This window comes from Carassius carassius, chromosome 34, assembly GCF_963082965.1.
Source record: "Carassius carassius chromosome 34, fCarCar2.1, whole genome shotgun sequence".
In the NCBI taxonomy this organism is placed as follows: Eukaryota; Metazoa; Chordata; class Actinopteri; order Cypriniformes; family Cyprinidae; genus Carassius; species Carassius carassius.
This window is the reverse complement of record NC_081788.1, coordinates 3985419-4001423: the sequence shown is the minus strand read 5'-3', so window position 1 is coordinate 4001423 and position 16005 is coordinate 3985419. Positions and strand designations below refer to the sequence as shown.

The 16005-nt window shown below is 40.7% G+C and overlaps 1 protein-coding gene across 2 annotated transcripts; it reads left to right on the top strand.

Moving 5' to 3' along the window:
• The first annotated feature begins 12654 nt into the window (after positions 1–12654).
• On the top strand, positions 12655–13743 carry LOC132115078 (C-type natriuretic peptide 3-like). 2 transcript variants are annotated; one of them, XM_059523478.1, is made up of 2 exons: positions 12655–12959; positions 13029–13743. In XM_059523478.1, the coding sequence occupies exons 1-2, from the start codon at positions 12876–12878 to the stop codon at positions 13323–13325; spliced, it is 381 nt and encodes a 126-aa protein (XP_059379461.1). In that variant the 5' UTR covers positions 12655–12875; the 3' UTR covers positions 13326–13743. The 2 variants fall into 2 exon arrangements, with proteins under 2 accessions (XP_059379461.1, XP_059379462.1); XM_059523479.1 differs by having other exon boundaries at positions 12658–12959; positions 13032–13743.
• The last annotated feature ends 2262 nt before the right edge of the window (positions 13744–16005 follow it).

Below are 16005 nucleotides of genomic sequence, written 5' to 3'. Positions count from 1 at the left end.
GACTGAAACCTGGCTAAAACCAAATGATTATTTTGGTCTAAATGAGTTTACTCCACCAAACTACTGTTATAAGCATGAGCCCCGTCAGACTGGTCGTGGCGGAGGTGTTGCAACAATATATAGTGATATTCTCAATGTTACCCAGAAAACAGGATACAGGTTTAACTCTTTTGAAATACTTCTGCTAAATGTTACACTGTCAGACATGCAAAAGAAGTCTAATGTATCTCTTGCTCTGGCTACTGTGTATAGACCACCAGGGCCGTATACAGAATTCCTAAAAGAATTTGCAGATTTCCTCTCAGACCTTCTAGTTACATTTGATAAGGCGCTAATCATGGGAGATTTTAATATTCACGTTGATAATGCAAATGATACATTAGGACTTGCGTTTACTGACCTAATAAACTCCTTTGGACTCCTTCTTGAACGCAAATGGAGAAAAACTAACTTGGAAGTTTTTAAAATTGCATGGAAAAACAGTATGTCCAGCTATAGACAGGCTCTAAAAACTGCTAGGGCAGAGCATATCCACAAACTCATTGAAAATAACCAAAACAATCCAAGGTTTTTATTTAGCACAGTGGCTAAATTAACAAATTACCAGACGCCACCTGATTCAAATATTCCACCAACGTTAAATAGTAATGACTTTATGAATTTCTTCACTGATAAAATAGATAACATTAGAAATACAATAGCGAATGTAGATTCTACAGCGTCTAACACTTCAGTTTCATCCATCGCACCCAAAGATAAACTGCAGTGCTTTACAAATATAGGACAGGAAGAGCTAAATAAACTTATCACTGTATCTAAACCAACAACATGTTTATTATATCCTGTACCCACTAAATTACTAAAAGAGCTGTTACCTGTAGCCGAAGAACCGCTTCTCAATATCATTAACTCGTCGTTATCTTTAGGTCACGTCCCAAAACCATTCAAGCTGGCGGTTATCAAGCCTCTTATTAAGAAACCAAAACTAGATCCTAGTGTACTGGCAAATTATAGGCCTATTTCAAATCTTCCATTTATGTCTAAAATTTTAGAAAAAGTTGTGTCTGCTCAATTGAGCACCTTCCTGCATAAAAATGATCTGTATGAAGAATTTCAGTCAGGTTTCAGGCCCCACCATAGCACAGAAACTGCACTTGTTAAAATTACAAATGACCTGCTTCTTGCGTCTGATCAAGGCTGCATCTCATTTCTAGTCTTACTTGATCTTAGTGCTGCGTTCGACACCATAGATCATGACATACTCATAGATCGATTACAAAACTATACAGGTATTCAAGGGCAGGCTCTAAGATGGTTTAGATCCTACCTGTCCGATCGCTACCATTTTGTTTACTTAAATGGGGTGTCATCTCATTTATCATCAGTAAAATATGGAGTGCCACAAGGATCCGTCCTAGGTCCCCTTCTATTTTCAATATACATGTTGCCCCTTGGTAATATTATTAGAAAATACGGAATTAGCTTCCACTGTTATGCTGATGATACTCAGCTATATATCTCAACGAGACCAGATGAAACTTCCCAATTATCTAAGCTAACAGAGTGTGTTAAACATGTAAAAGATTGGATGACAAATCATTTTCTCCAATTAAATTCGGATAAGACAGAGATATTAATTATTGGACCAAAAAGCACCTCACAGAATCTTGTAGATTACAATCTGCAACTAGACGGATGTACTGTTACTTCCTCTACAGTCAGAAATCTGGGTGTTATATTAGACAGCAATTTGTCTTTTGAAAATCATATTTCCAATGTTACAAAAACTGCATTCTTCCATCTTAGAAATATTGCCAAGCTACGAAACATGTTATCTGTTTCTGATGCAGAAAAGCTAGTTCATGCATTCATGACCTCTAGACTGGACTATTGTAATGCACTTCTAGGTGGTTGTCCTGCTTCATCAATAAACAAGCTACAGGTAGTCCAAAATGCAGCAGCTAGAGTCCTTACCAGGTCAAGAAAATATGATCATATTACCCCAATTTTACAGTCTCTGCACTGGCTACCTATTAAGTTCCGTATCAGTTACAAATTATCATTACTTACCTATAAGGCCCTAAATGGTTTAGCTCCTGTGTACCTAACTAGCCTTCTACCACGCTACAATCCATCACGCACCCTAAGGTCACAAAACGCTGGACTTTTGGTAGTTCCTAGGATAGCAAAGTCCACTAAAGGAGGTAGAGCTTTTTCACATTTGGCTCCCAAACTCTGGAATAGCCTTCCTGATAATGTTCAGGGTTCAGACACACTCTCTCTGTTTAAATCTAGATTAAAAACGCATCTCTTTCGCCAAGCATTCGAATAATGTATCTCTTAAATTGTGAGTGTAGTTGCATCTGCATTTTTATTCTTTAGCTTGGGTTAAACTAATTTTACTTTGTTGGATCAGCAGCTATGCTAATGATGTCTCTATTTTGTTTCTATGTTTTGCCACGGGATTAGGATTTACACAAGCTCCAGTCTGGATCCAGAACACCTGAGAAGAGATGATGCTGACCCTCAGAGGACCCCAGATGATCCTAACCTTGAATCAACAAACAGAACTAACAATTATTGCTACATGTGTGACTGCATCATATAATTACTATTAATTAATAATATTGATAGTTCATCATCTAGCTGACTACGTCTTGTATTATTATTATTGTTTAATTTATTTATTTTTTCTAAAATCCTGTCAAACGTGCACAAACTACTAGCTACTACTAAATATTGTAGAAACATAATTTTCTGTAAAGTTGCTTTGTAACGATTTGTATTGTAAAAAGCGCTATACAAATAAACTTGAATTGAATTGAATTGAATTTCAGCTCTTCGAGTGACTTGGACTCAGCCATGTTGCTTTCATGGCTGTTGGACGAACAAGTAGCTGGACGGGTGGACGGCAGATAGTTGGCTTTCCTCCAGGCCCCCAGGTGGAATCTTCCCCTCTTGTAGCAGGCTTTTTGTGGAGTCTTCGCTTCGTCAGCGGTTTTTCACTGTCAAGTGTATTTTAACTGTGAGGTGCCCACACTTGAAAGGGACCAGACTTGGGATTTCACTCAGAAGAATATTTATTTTGATCAGTTGATTTCAATGTAGTAGGATCAGATGTAACAGGTGAAAAACCTTTAAATAAATAAAAGAAAAAGAAAACACAAACATTTTAAATAATCAGGTATTTTCCTAAAACAGGAAAGGTCAAATGCATTTTACAGGCAACACAGCTTGGTCTTTTACAAGCAACACTATACCAATCTAAACATTTAGTCTTAGTTAACAGTTTCTCTTTTTAAACCATGCAGTATTAATTGCTTTCAAACATTTACACATTTACCACATTAAATACCAAACAGATGAACAGACAAATGATTCAAACTAAAATCTGTGAAACAAGAGTCAACATGAGCTTACCGATAGCCCGTCATAATCAAAGAAAAGAAAAAGTCCCAGTTCCTCACAGTGAATGAATTTGTGCCTCTGCCGACCTCTCTTCCCATTGTACCCCAATCAAATGACTGCTGCGCGTATTTAAACACTGGACCAGGTGCGAGCTTCTAATTTCCCCAATTAAAATCACCTGGTTGAGCCCGCACCAGAGCGCGCACAGTCACGTGCAGGCCGGCATACAGAGCGCGCACAGGGAAGGCGGCATGTAGGAGAAATAAAATGACACGTTGAACCACAACTACAGAAATGTACACGGAAGACAGCCATACCTCCACCGGGTTAGCGCGACAGTCAGGGTTAGTCACCGTCGACCTTCCAGAGTCAGGGTTAGTTACCGTCGACCTTCCCGAGTCAGGGTTAGTCACCGTTGACCTTCCAGAGTCAGGGCTAGTTCCTGTTGACCTTCCAGAGTCGAGTCAGGTACCCGTTGAATTTTCAGAGTTGAGTCAGGTTCCGGTTGACCCTCCAGAGTCGAGTCAGGTGCTCATGGACCCTCCAGAGTCAGGGTTAGTCACCGTTGACCTTCCAGAGTAAGGGTTGGACACTGTCGACCTTCCAGAGTCAGGGTTAGTCACCGTTGACCTTCCAGCATCAGGGTTAGTCACGTTTGACCTTCCAGAGTCAGGGCTAGTTACCATGGACTCTCCAGAGTCAAGGCTAGTCACTGTTGACCTTCCAGATTCAAGTCAAGTCACTGGTGATCTTCAAGGACAGAGTCAAGTCACTGGTGATCTTCAAGGACAGAGTCAAGTCACTGGTAATCTTCATGAGCAGAGTCAAGTCACTGGTGATCTTCAAGGACAGAGTCAAGTCACTGGTGATCTTCAAGGACAGAGTCAAGTCACTGGTGATTTTCAAGGACTGAGTCAAGCCACCGGTGATCTTCAAGGACTGAGTCAAGTCACCGGGGATCTCCATGAACAAAGGCAAGTCATCAGTGATCTTCATTAACAAATACAAGTCACCAATGATCTTCATGAGCAGAGTCAAGTCAGCACCGATCTTCTGGAATCCAGTATAAACACCATGGGATTACCAGAGTTTCGGCCGCACAGATGTGGTGGTCTTCTGCTCCGCCCTGGGGGCTGTTTGCCTCGACCACAAGGATGTGGTGGTCGTCTGCTCCGCCCTGGGGGGTGTCTGGTTCGACCACACGGTCTTGGTGGTCTTCTGCTCCGCCCTGGGGGGCTCCGGCCTTGACGACAAGGATGTGGTGGTCTTTTGCTCCGCCCTGGAGGCTTTCTGCATCGACCACAAGGATGTGGTGGTCTTCTGTTCCGCCCTGGGGGGCATCCGTCCCGACCACACGGTTGTGGTGGTTTTCTGCTCCGCCCTGGGGGGCTTCCGCCTTGACCACATGGTTGTGGTGGTCTTCTGCTCCGCCCTGGGGGACTCCGGCCTCGACCACAAGGATGTGATGGTCTTCTGCTCCGCCCTAGGGGGCTTCTGACCTGACCACACAGTTGTGATGGTCTTCTGCTCCGCCCTGGTGGGCATCACGTGATGTCCTTCATGGACTTATGTTTTTGTGCTTTTTGTTTTTTTTCTGTCTGCTTCCTCCTATGGACCTGGCCCTCCATCCCTCTCCCTGATCCTCCACCGGTCCACCTCCCTCCTGGGTTTTAGTCTGTGTCTTTCGTTCCGTTTCCCTCTAGGACCTGGCCCTCCGTCCCTCCCCCTGATCCTCCGCCGGTCCACCACCCTCCTGGACTCCTTGTTTTGTGTTGCACTTCTCTTGTCTCTGTTTCCCCATTTTACCTGGTTGTCTTGTCTCTGTTTCCTCATTTTACCTGGCTGTCTTGTCTCTGTTTCCCCATTCTACCTGGTCCTCTTGTCTCTGTTTTACCTTGTCATCTGGCCCTCCGTCCCTCCCCCTAGTCTTCCACCGCTCCACCTCCCTCCTAGTCTCTTTGTCTGTTGGTTTTCCCTTGGTTTCGGGTGGAGCATCTGGCAGCTGCTCCATGGAGGAGGGGGTAATGTCACGCTGTCTAGTCTCTGTTTCCCTGGGTGTTCACTAGTGGGCTCACTTCCCCTTAGGCACTTCACAATAGGCACTAGAATTCCTCTAGTCTGGTCCTGACTTCACAGTAATTGCACTCCAGTTAATTGCACCAGGTGCAGGCAATCTATTTGTCATTAGACTCCTTATAAATACCTGTTTTTCCCTGTTGTTTGTATGGAGTCCTTACCCTTCGTGTTACCAGCGTTCTCGTCTCCCGAGATTTTCCCTTGCCTTCTCGTTTCCGGAGTTCCCGTTCCTTTCCTTCCTGTACCCTCTTTTGTTTTGTTTGTTTTACTGGACTGTTGATTTGGATACCCTTATTAGATTAATAAATCTTACCTGCAATTGGATCTCTCCCTCTCCTGAGCGGGCACATCATCAGTGGGATTCTGAGTTTTTGTGGGGTATGAGGGCATGGAGGAAGGGCCTGCACACATCCACACGGCTAAGGATGAGCTGCAACTGGCCTCTGTGGATCTACTCTCTCTTTTTGACCCTCTCTACTACCCTAAACTTTGCCTTTGTTGTCTCTGTCCAACCCTAACCTTTCTGTTTCTCCGCTAGTTCCATCCATTCCTAAATCTCCTGTTTTTTCACTGGTTTCAGTGGTTCCTCTGTCTCTTCCTCCAGCCACAGAATTGTAGTAGATGTTTCAAAAGGTGACCCATAGAAAGGTTGTGGGGGCACGGGGAAAAGTTAAGTAAACAGATGAAAATCTCAGCTACACTGCAGTTGAAAACTGTTTAAATAATAATTTTGTGGGAAAGCATAACGTCATTTTGGAGAGATCCAAGTTTAATATGCGCAAACAATAACCCGGTGAGTCAGCTGATAGCTTTATAACGGAACATTTTCATTTGGGACTTTTAAAAGACTTAATATGTGATTGCATTGTCGTGGGAATAAGAGACGTGTCACTTTCAGAAAAACTCCAGCTGGACTCAGACTTGACATTAAGCAGAGCTGTCAGTAAGGTGAAACAATACGAGATGGTAAAACAGCAGCAAGCTATTATGTTCAGTTCTTCACACACTGATGAGAAAAGTGAAGTGGATGCAGTTCAAATACCAGTAAAACTAAAACAGACAGCGCATAACAGCAAACAACAAGCAGGATATGTGACGTAACAGAGACAGAATGTGCCAAACATGAGTAAATGTTTAAGATGTGGCAGAATCCCCTCTCATGGTTGAAAAGAATGTCCAGCTAAGGATGCTAATTCTGTAACTGCCACAGAAGGTGGCATTTTGCAATAGTTTGTCATTCCAGGCAACAGGTGCAGGCAGTTTTCAAACAGCAAGATCAAAGATGTAAAAGACCAACACACAGGATGGGATACAGACATAACACTAAATGGGGAAAACATTTCGGTGCTACGGTCCCCACAAAACTATATGACTACAGGAGGGACCGACATCTGATGGAATCAAAGAAAAAACTGTACGGGCCCAAGAATAAATGGCTACTAGTGGCAGCACAGGTACATGTGCATCTCAATAAATTAGAATGTCGTGGAAAAGTTCATTTATTTCAGTAGTTCAACTCAAATTGTAAAACCTGTGTATTAAATAAATTCAATGCACACAGACTGAAGTAGTTTAAGTCTTTGGTTCTTTTAATTGTGATGATTTTGGCTCACATTAAAAAAAAAAAACACCAATTCACTATCTCAACAAATTAGAAATCTTCATAAGACCAATAAAAAATTAAAAAAAAATGTTTTTGTGAATTGTTGATTTACTGTACATGTACTCAATACTTGTACATGTACAATTTAGCATGGCATGGAGGTGATCAGTTTTTGACGCACTGCTGAGGTGGTATGGAAGCCCAGGTTTCTTTGACACTGACCTTCAGCTCATTTTTTGGTCTCTTGTTTCATTTTCCTCTTGACAGTACCCCATAGATTGTCTATGTCTATTGTCTAAAATTTCTTGGTAAACGGGTGCAGTGACTTTGGTTTTCAAAAAAACACAATGGAACAACACCAGCGTTGCACCCCAAATCATCACAGACAATGGAAACTGAACACTGGACTTCAAGCAACTTGGACTATGAGTTTCTCCACCCTTCCTCCAGATCATAGGACTTTGGTTTCCAAATTAAATACAAAACTTGCTCTCATCTGAAAAGAGGACTTTGGACCACTGGGCAACAGTCCAGTTATTTTTCTCTTTAGCCTAGGTAAGATGCCTCTGACGTTGTCTGTGGTTCATCAAATTCCTTGACATGTCTGTGTATGGTGGTTTTTGATGCCTTGACCCCAGCCTCAGTCCATTCCCTGTGAAGTTCACTCAAATTTAGCTTGACAATCCTCATAAGGCTGCGGTTCTCTCAGTTGGTTGTGCATCTTTTTCTTCCACACTTTTTCCTTCCCCTCAGCTTTCTGTTAACATGCTTGGATACAGCACTCTGTGAACAGCCAGGTTCTTTGGCAATGAATGTTTGTGGCTTACCCTCCTTGTGAAGGGAGTCAATGATTATCTTCTGCAGTCAGACAATTGTCAGATCAGCAGTCTTACCCATGATTGTGTAGCCTAGTGAACCAAACTGAGAGACCATTTTGAAAAACCTTTGCAGGTGTTTTGAGTTGATTAGCTGATTAGCATGTCACCATATTCTAATTTGTTGAGATAGTGAATTTGTGGGTTTTTGTTAAATGTAAGCCAAAATCATCACAATTAAAAGAACCAAAAACTTAAACTACTTCAGTCTGTGTGCATTGAATTTATTTAATACACGAGTTTCACAATTTGAGTTGAATTACTGAAATAAATTAACTTTTCCACGACATTCTAATTTATTGATTAAATTGTGTTGTATTGATGCCATCGAAGTAACTGAAGAAAGGTATAAAAAATAAATTTCCAAGAGTATTTACTGGACTGGACTGGGGAAACTAGAAGGAAACTACTGCATTCGCTTAAAAGTTGATGCTGTGCCATACGCACTTACAACCCCTCGCAGTGTGCCTATTCCTTTGGAAAAGAAAATTATGGAGGAGTTAGAGCGTATGGAAATAATTGGGTTGATATCAAGAATAGAGCAACCGACGGAATGGTGTGCCGGCATGGTACCATTTGTAAAGCCAAATGGAAAAATGATAATATGTGTTGATTTAACCAAGCTAAATGAGGCAGTATGTAGAGAATGGCATATATTACCTTGCATTGAGCAGTCATTGGCCCAGTTGAATGGTGCAACAGTTTTTACCAAGGTAGATGAATGGTCTGGCTTTTGGCAGATACCACTGGCGAAAGAGACCAAAGAACTCACAACATTTATTACACCATTTGGCCGATTCTGCTTTAACGTCCTACCCTTCGGCATCAACTCAGGTCCAGAACACTTCCAGAGACGCATGTCTCAGCTCCTAGATGGAATAACAGGAGAAATCTGCAATGCTGATGATGTTAACTCTGAACGAGAAGTGCTCCTTCACACAGTCTGAAGTTTTTTTTTTTTGTGGGCCACAAAGTGAGTGCAGAAAGAATAGCACCAGATCCAGAAAAGGTAAAGGCTATTGTAGAGATGACTACACCTCAAAATGCAGTAGATATGTAACGTTTCATGGGCATGGCCACATATATGAGCAAGATCATTCCTCATTTCACTGATGATACAAAACCACTGCGTGATCTATTAGCAAAGCAGAATTACTGGATATGGGGCAGTGTGCAGCAAGCAGCTTTTGAAAAGATCAAATCTGACTTGGCATCAGTCTAGATCAGTGGTTCCCAACCTTTGTCAACTCGCGGCCAACAGAACAAAACACATTTGATGTTTAAAAAAAAATTAACTGACACTGCTATTGTTGGGGTAATAACTTAGTACTCAGAAGCTAGATTAACTGTTAACTGTCTTTATTGAATGAACTGTCAATGAACAGAAAATAACTCAGCAAAACGGGAAAGCCAGATCTAGGCAGAGCTCGGCAGCGGGTAGACAGTCAGCGGAGCAAGCAGTCAGGAGGGAACATGCAGAGCAGCGTTGAGACAAGCAGTCAAAACCAGCAGGGAACTGGAGCACTGGACAAAGCAAGACTAGAGTCAGACTCGAGTGATAAGCGCAAACTGAGAGCAGATATAAAGCAAAAAAACTGGCGAGGAAACCAATGAGCCGCTGCATTGCCTTAACTGTCATTTTGCATTATTGACACACTGTTTTCCTAATTAATGTTGTTCAGTTGCTTTGATGCAATCTTTTTTGTTTAAAGCGCTATATAAATAAAGGTGACTTGACCTGACTCTGGCACTACCTTGGGCAAGCATCGATCTACCTCCACCTTCCATGCCAAGCACTCCATCCCGTCTCCGCTGCCACCTGTCATCTCCTCAGCTCACCCTCTGCCTGCCATCGCCTATGTGGGTTTGCTTCAGGTCTTCCAGTCACCATTCCACTTAGGCGTGAGGATCTCCTATCTTCGCCTCCAACCATTGGATCCCTGACTCCACCCTGGCCCTTTGACACATTGACTCTGCCTTGGCTCCTAGCTCCCTCATCTTCACCATGGCTTGTTACCCCACCAGCTCCACCAGGCTCCCTCGTCCTTCCGACTCCACAGTGGGACATTGGAGTCATTGGACATTGTCTCTTCAGCTACGTCTGGATCTCGACCGCCAGCTCTGTTGCAGGAGCTCGTCGTCCTGGCTCCTCCTCCCAGGACACCAGCATGACTCCTCCCTTCTGCGACTCCACCTTGGACCTCATTCTTGGCTGGGCTCTGGACCTCCACCTTCTGGTTCCTCTTACTCCCGCCTACTTCTTCCAGCGTTGTCTCCCTGGTACTGCTTGCTCCATTCTTCATCCCTTTGCCAACTCCTGTCCCCTGTCCTTGGTTGCTATTCCTTCGCCCACTCCTTTTTTTTATGGACTTTCCGTGGCCATCATACCATCATACAACCCATGTTTGTGACAGTTAGGAATTTGACAAAAATAGGTAATGCTCCCAGCAGTACCACAATAAAAATAATAATAATAATTTAATTCCTCTTTAACTTGTATTGAACCCAGATTATCCCTTTAAATTAGTAAACTGCTTTTGTGAACAGTGATTACATTTATATTTATTCATTAAGCAGACACTTTAATCCAAAGCGACTTACAAATGAGGACAATGGAATCAATCAAAATCAACAAAATAGCAATGATATACAAGTGCTATAACAAGTCTTAGTTAGCTCAATGCAGTACACATAGTAAGGGCTTTTAAATTATATAATAAATAAAAATAAAACAGATAGAATAGAGCAAGCTAGTGTTAGAGGTCTGATCTCAAACATGCAGCCTGTGAGCAAACCCTGCAAAAATAAATAAATAAATAAAATCCATTTGAGTCTCATGGCAAGATCAAGGGAGGGTGAGGGAGAAACTTTAAGATAAATGTATCTCATCCTTCTAACATGGCTGCTGGCTACTCAGGTTTGGGTTGAATATCAAGAGAGGCCTGGCTCGATCCAACAAAGCCCTGAGGCTGGTTTCCACCCAGCATGAGGAGGACAGGTGGCCAGGGCTTGACTGATGATCTCTTGCTAGCTTTCCACTGGAGCACAGTATGAAGGCAAACAGGGACTGATTAGCATTTTAGCAGCCATCGGCATCTAGCACAGCTATTAGGAAAAGAGGTCAGAGGCCATCTAGAAGATATCTTTCCCTCTGCTAGCCTAATGTGCCTATAAAAATTTTAAACACTGTTTGTGATGTTGAAATGGCTTATGTTGAAATTAAATGCTTTCAAGTGGACAACAAAAACACATATCTGAATACTTAATTATCATAGTTTGCTGATCATTTTCTTTGTAACACATTTGTTATACATTATGTACATGGTCTCTTTAGCAAATAAATGACATTTGGAACAGACTGCAGTGCAGCCTGTCATTAAAATCTTAATTAGCCCCATTGGCTTCTCATCAGGGAAAGAGCAGTGCTCAGTGAACTGTGCTTGAAGTTAAGAGCTGCCCGAATGAAATATGAGAGTGTATAATAAACGCAGCCAAACAGACAATGTGAAAGTAATGAGGGACAGTGATGGGTTAAAGCTGAAGTGTGTAATTTCTTAGCCACTGGTGTCACCAAAGCAAATGTACAAACAATGCTTGTTTTCAAACAGGTTTCCCAAACATTTCTGCTGTCTGCCATTGGTCACATAGTCTCTTGCCATTGGCTGAGACACAAAGTCACGGTCTTTACATTTTTTGAGAAAATTAGAGAGTATTTTATCATTAATTGAAAAATTATATACTCTAGCTAGTATTGACAAATTGCTTTCCATTGTAGTACATGTGTGTTGTACAAATGTGGAGTTCCAATGTGTTTCAAATATCCAAGAACATTTAGCCACAAAGCCTATCATAAATATGAGAAAATTAGCTGAAGACTTGGATTCAGTTGTTCTTTCTATTGTTTGAAGCTTTCTGAAAAGTCATTTCTTTTGTTTTGATGGGTCATCTTTATGTGCAAAGAAACTTTTGCATCATTGGATAACCCCACTGCTGTGCATTCACATCGCCTTGAGAACAAGCGAGGCATCTCTTTTGAGAAGACTTTCCCAGACTGAGAGTTAACCACACACTGTCTGCATGAAAACCAGGGAACTGAACTGACAGACAATGGCTGTCCAAAACTGAAGGCAGCATTTGTTTACCTCCTAGAGAAACTCAGGCAGGCTTCCAAGGCATCATCACCTCTAATGATCTAGAACAAATTCAACTACAATGATTATTTCTCTGAAGACATGAAAAAAACATTGGGGGGAAAAATAAATCACAGGACTGTGGGATATCATGCTGCCCTCAAAACCTTCATATATTGTCTGCGAAAGCAGTGTTTTTCGGCATTTATTAAACAGTCTCTTCTTTGTCTGTTGTCATAGTAAAGTCAAATTGAGGTTCTAGCTAGCCATAGGGATGTTTTGTTTCATGCCTCATTTTAAAAAACATAAATATTGCAATTGAAAATATCAAAGACGGAACACTTGGCAGCTTCTGTGCAGGTAAAATGTGCTCTTACTTATTTCTTACAGTATATAACTATTTTCTCTTCTGGATTTGTCTTGCCTAAATTTGTCTTGAACTAAATGCGCAATATATTGGATAAAAAAACAAACAAACAAAAAAAACATAAAAACACTGGGACTGGATGAGTGTAAGTTCGCATATGATTCCATCTAATGCTTTGACGATTGGAAGGAGCCTCCTGCACGTCACCATTGTAATGTTCGGTAAACGAGGTGGGATCCTAATGAAAATGGAAAGCCCTCCCCGTAGGATTTTCTGGATTTTCCTGGGTGACCGTGACGAAATCGGCGAAATAAAAGCGCGCACCTGGACACGGTGCTTGGGTTCGAGCTAAGAGTAAACGGAGCCGCGCACAGACACCACTGAAGAGTGCTGATCTCCAAAATAATTGAACAACAATGATCGCCAACATCTCTATATTCTGCGTGTCTTCATTTCTACTTTTAAACTTGGTCGGTGCCAAACCAGTTACCAGTTTACAGGTGAGTCTTTCTGTCTTGGCACACTCTTAACGTTTATTAGACTCTGGCTAATCATATACTTTTTTATAGCAGAGTATTCAGCAGTTGTTAGATGAAGAAGTGAACACGCCGTTTGTGGAGTCGGAGATGGAGCAGAAAGATGCGAGAGCGGAGAAGAACGCACTGAACGAGCGCGCGGAGCAACTGTGGGAATCAGACGCGCGCAACTCAGCGCTGGCTGGGAAAGATAGCGCGTTCGAGCGTCTCCTAGGAGACTTACTGTCCACATCCAAGCGCTCGTGGAGCCGATTCAAGAAAGGCGGACTGAGGAGCTGCTTTGGGGTCAGACTCGAAAGAATCGGGTCTTTTAGCGGACTCGGGTGTTAAGCAGAGGTATGTTAGGAGATGTTAGGTCATCTTGACTAGATAGCCTATGTAACACTGTTCACACGCGTATTATAAATTAAATAAGTCATGTCTTATTACTTCATGTCATGTCACTTCTTGCAGGTTGGGACTTTGAAATAATTGACACACGTGGGCATCTTAGATAAAGAAGTGTTGACTGAAAGTTTACCGTAGATTTGTATTCAGGTGATACTGTATGTGTTGGTCATTATTTATTTAAGATTTAGACATGTAAATAGTTTGTATTTTAAGATTCCATGACTGCTGCTTTGTATAGTTGCATCTATTTATTTATGTATTTATTTATTATGTCCTCCCTAAATACAATCGTGTTGCAGAGAATGTATATTGCTGCAAAATAAACATTTTGCATAACGTGTGTCAGTATGGTCTAGAACTGAAGTGAGTATATCTGATGATGAATAGGAGGTAAATTAGCCGAATGCGTATGTTAATATAATGCATTGACTTCAACATAATGCATGTGTTAATGTCTTGGTAGTTTCGTTCAAAATAAACATAAAGAAATACAAAAAGTAACAACAGGGGCTACAGGGGCATATCAGGAGTTATAAATGTATGTGTATATATATATATTTGTGTGTGTGTGTGTGCTTTTTTAATTCTACAATGAATCAGACATTCAAAAGTGCCAAATTGGACTATTTAAACCTTAGCGAACATTATGTACTCTTTTTTTTCATGAGTAAAATTGCTTAAATGATAAACATTTTTGCAGTGTATGTTTTATCTATAGTCCAATTTATTGTGATCACATGGATCATTTATTGACACAATCAATGAAACAAATATTTGTTGGTGAGATCTATTGAATTTAGGCCTGACCCGGATACACAAACAATACTATACTGAAAAAGTAAGGTAAATCATACATTGACTTCTTTCACTATGAAATGGTGTTATATAACCCAGCCTATACTTTGTTTGTCAATAGGGTTAGGGTTAACCCTAACCGCTAGATCACTCTCAGCTCGTCACATACAGTATGGACTCTTGATCAGGGCCCCTTGGCATCACTTTTTACGGCCTGGGTGTCCCTTTTCATTTCTCAACATGTGTGGAACCCCATTGCTCTTGGTTGTTTGCTCTATGCGCCCGATTCAGTCGCATTTAATTATTTAAACGGGTTTGTAAAAGTTGGGAATGAGAACGTGTTGGATTCAGAGAGTACAGAACATGCTGGAACAAAGGGAAACAGACGATTTGAGCACAGAAATGTTGGGAGATCATGAGACTATGAAGGGATTGATTATAAACCAATTCAAGAAGTTTAATTTATATGAAAACAATAGTTAAATACGCTGTAACAGTTACACAGAATAAACATATTTCAAACTAGGATTGGTAATTCACTAACAATGTATAACATTGTATGTTAATACATAATAAACTTAACCATAAATCTGTTGATCTGTTGTCCCAGATTTGCAATAATGTGGAAATTATATGAAAATCAGCATTGTTATATATATATATATATATATATATATATATATATTACTCCAGAGCACTCGTAGATCTACTCGTAGATGATTTTAAAGTGCTATTTTAAAGTTATGATGTATACCTTGTATGTATACCTTCATCTAATCAGTTCCTATAACTAAATAATTACTGTACGTTTATACAAATTTATTTGAAGATCTGAGCATCAGAAAACACATCTCACAAGTCTTTTTTGCCTCCGTCCTACTTTCGTATTATTTAATGTCTCATTCAGATCTTTTGAGTTGAACCTCATTAGAGCAACAGCTGATCCAAATGTGCACTTCACAAGTCCATTACATTATAAAATTATAATAACAATAATAATAATAATAATAATAACGAAAAATAATGAATTAGGCTAATTAATTTATTATTATTATTATTTTTTTTTTTTTTTTAATTTTATACAAATGTCAACCTGATCTCATGAGAAAATCTATTTGATCTGTTTATCTATATAGCAGGGCTGGGCAAGTTAAAGCTTTAGCATTAAAGGGTTAGTTCAGCCAAAAATAAAAATTATGTCATTAATAACTCACCCTCATGTCGTTCCAAACCCGTAAGACCTCCGTTTATCTTCGGAACACAGTTTAAGATATTTTAGATTTAGTCCGAGAGCTCTCAGTCCCTCCATTGAAACTGTGTGTACGGTATACTGTCCATGTCCAGAAAGGTAAGACAAACATCATCAAAGTAGTCCATGTGACATCAGAGGGTCAGTTAGAATATTTTGAAGCATCGAAAATACATTTTGGTCCAAAAATAGCAAAAACTACGACTTTATTCAGCATTGTCTTCTCTTCTATGTCTGTTGTGAGCGCGTTCACTGCAGTGTAGTGATATCCGGTTCGCGAACGAATCATTTGATTTAACCGGTTCTTCTTAGTGAACCGGTTGAACCATTTCACCAAATCGAACTGAATCATTTTAAACGGTTCGCCTCTCCAATAAGCATTAATCCACATATGACTTAAACTGTTAACTTTTTAATGTGGCTGACACTCCCTCTGAGTTAAAACAAACCAATATCCCGGAGTAATTCATTTACTCAAACAATACACTGACTGAACTGCTGTGAAGAGAGAGATGAAGATGAACACCGAGCCGAGCCAGATAATGAACAATAGACTGACTCGTTCTCGAGAGGACT

Bases quoted from the DNA above. Each gene is read 5' to 3' on its own strand.
- LOC132115078 (XM_059523478.1), top strand. From the start codon at position 12,876: ATGATCGCCAACATCTCTATATTCTGCGTGTCTTCATTTCTACTTTTA. The intron at 12,960-13,028 runs GTGAGTCTTTCT...ACTTTTTTATAG, and splicing joins AACCAGTTACCAGTTTACAG to CAGAGTATTCAGCAGTTGTT.